Source organism: Pteropus vampyrus, unplaced genomic scaffold (genome assembly GCF_000151845.1).
Source record: "Pteropus vampyrus isolate Shadow unplaced genomic scaffold, Pvam_2.0 Scaffold77, whole genome shotgun sequence".
NCBI lineage: Eukaryota > Metazoa > Chordata > Mammalia > Chiroptera > Pteropodidae > Pteropus > Pteropus vampyrus.
The window spans coordinates 6,258,255-6,260,746 of NW_011888858.1; the positions used below are offsets into that span (position 1 = coordinate 6,258,255).

Sequence of the window (2,492 nt, forward strand, 5' to 3'; positions counted from 1 at the left end):
GTTCTTACAGATCCAACTTTAAGCAAACCATTTAATAGCTTTTCTTTACTGAGGAGCACTTAGAGCTAGGTGGGTGTATGGTACCAAACAGCATGATATCAGGTTACCTCTCTGAGCATTCCTCCAAAAATTCTCCCTGCCCTTAATGCTGACCCCTTTGCCGACTTACTCTCTCACCCCAAGCCTTCCCAACCTGGACCCTTTGCACTTACTTTTTTTCTCTTTCCCTAAATAGCCACGTTGCTTACTCCCTCACCTCAGGTCTTTCTTCAAAAGTCCATTCTTATTGAGACCTTTGCTGGTCATCCAATCTAAAACTGCAAATGCCCTGCCTCTACACCACACTCTCTTTTTTTTTTTTCCTTCTGTCAATTTTCTTAGCATTTACCATCATCAAACATATTTTACCTACTTACATCATTACTTTTACCTCAGTCAATCCAGTAGCTTGTGAGCTCCTCAGCGGCAGGAATTTTTGTCTGTTTGGTTCATTGCTATCTTCCCAGAGCCTAGAAAAATGTTTGGCTTGTAGAATGTGCCCATTAATTGGACGAATGAATGAGTGAGTTAGGGCTGGAACTAGAAACAGGCATAAAGTTATAATTCTAAGAAGCCAAGATGAAATTCAGGGAATAACCATTTGCCAGGAATTTAAAAGGAGCCGTTTTTAACAACAATAATAATAATTTCTTAATTATCACTTCTTAATCACTTACTATAGTCCAGGCATGGTACAAACACTTTATATGCATTATTTCATTTAATTATCAGAATTCATCTGTGAGTTTGTTAAGATTACACAGTTTTACAGATGAATAAAACAAGGCAGAGAGAAGAGTAACTTATAGTCACATAGCCATTTAGCTTTATCACTTAATAGAACTGGACTTCCAACCCAAATCAGTTTGTAAAAAGTGGGTGAAATCTTCATAGAGAAAGCAGTGGAGTTGGGGTGGGGGCAGGGCTTGAAGACTTGACAGGATTGGGGTCAGAAGTGTCAACTCAGAAGTCCTCACAGTCACACGGAACAAAAGCAGAGGCAGGAATGAACCTGGAATGGTCAGAGATGACAGAACATGAGAACAGGGGATTAGCAAATAGAGCAGTTGGGTGGATAAAGAGTTGTAAGAAGTCAGTTATCAGTGGTGACCATTGTGAGACTTTTCATATGATATAATAAAGCTCGTTTTAAGATCTCTCCAAGGGTCATATAAAGCAGAGCTTCTCATATGTCTGTGTGCATATGAATCATCTGTGGATCTTGTTCTGGTTCTGATTCTGGAGGTGGGAGGGGGGCCTGAGATTCTTTATTTCTAGCAAGTTCCTGGATGATGTCTATGGTGATAGGGGTAAAGAATGGAGAAAGATACATATAATGCGTACAACTGAAATGGGTTTTTTCCCCTGCTTATTCAGCTCATACTATGTACTTAACATTTTTAAAGTGCTTTATACATCTTAATTTATTAACCCTAACAGCTTTATGAAGTAGGTGCTATTGTCCCCATTTTGCAGAAGGGAAAATAGTAACTTTCCAGCTCATATGGCTAGTAAGTATTAGATCTACATTCCAATCCACACTGCGTAGTTTGAGTTCCAATTTAGTTCTAGATCTTTGCTCTTAATCACGACTCTATTCTGCTGGGTTGAATATGGAGAATGGGAATGCAGAATAAAAGGTAAATCCTGGGTTTGAATGCTGCCTGACTAAAAATAAGAGGAAAGCTTGGGATGATAGTAATTGAACTCTTTTCCATTAGAAAAAGAAACTGATTTATAGAAAAGCAGTTATCTTTTGCTTTTCTAAAAAAAGAGTAAAAGTAAAAATGTAAAGGAAATAGGTAACATTGTGGAAACCATTAAACAATATATTCAGGTCATTCTAATAAGATGCAATGTTAAAAGAGGACAGTATTTATAAGGCTGATTAGTTAATGTGTTATTGCTGATCAGCGTTGTAGTCAAATTTAAGTTGTACTTATTCGTCTACCACTTAAAATTGAACTTAACTCTGATAAAATTTGTCTGAAGATAAGCTTATGAAATAAAAAATTTCGCTTTTTCTTTTCTGAATAATTTCTTTTGTGACAGGTGAAGAAAGTTATTGTATATCTAGGTAGAGACAAAACAATGCAGTTGCTAGAAGAACTGGTGAGTGAACTACAGCTGACCGATCCTGTCAGTTCGGGAGTCACTCACATGGATAATCCCCCATATTACCGCATCACTTCCAGCTATAAAATCCCGTCTGTCACCTCAGGTGAGAAGTTATTTAAAACTGATTGTCTCAAAAGATAAGCTTTATCTAATTGTTCATTTTAACAAGTGTTTGCTTTAAACATCATCAAGAAAACATAAACATGAGTCATGTATGGTGATTGACTTGATAAGACTTTGTAATTCCTTATACGAGTAAAGAAATTTGACAATGTAAGGCGTCTTAATATTCTAGAGGGAAACATATTTACATACTTATTCAGAATGGGAATAAG

The 2,492-nt window shown here is 36.8% G+C and overlaps 1 protein-coding gene across 1 annotated transcript in view; it reads left to right on the forward strand.

The window, feature by feature from the left end:
• Window positions 1-2,492, forward strand: part of FRYL (FRY like transcription coactivator) — a 249,832-nt gene that overhangs the window by 185,532 nt on the left and 61,808 nt on the right. Inside the window, exon 35 of the mRNA XM_023532134.1 lies at window positions 2,092-2,260. Coding sequence (XP_023387902.1) covers window positions 2,092-2,260 — 169 coding nt within the window. The remainder of the gene's footprint in view (window positions 1-2,091; window positions 2,261-2,492) is intronic.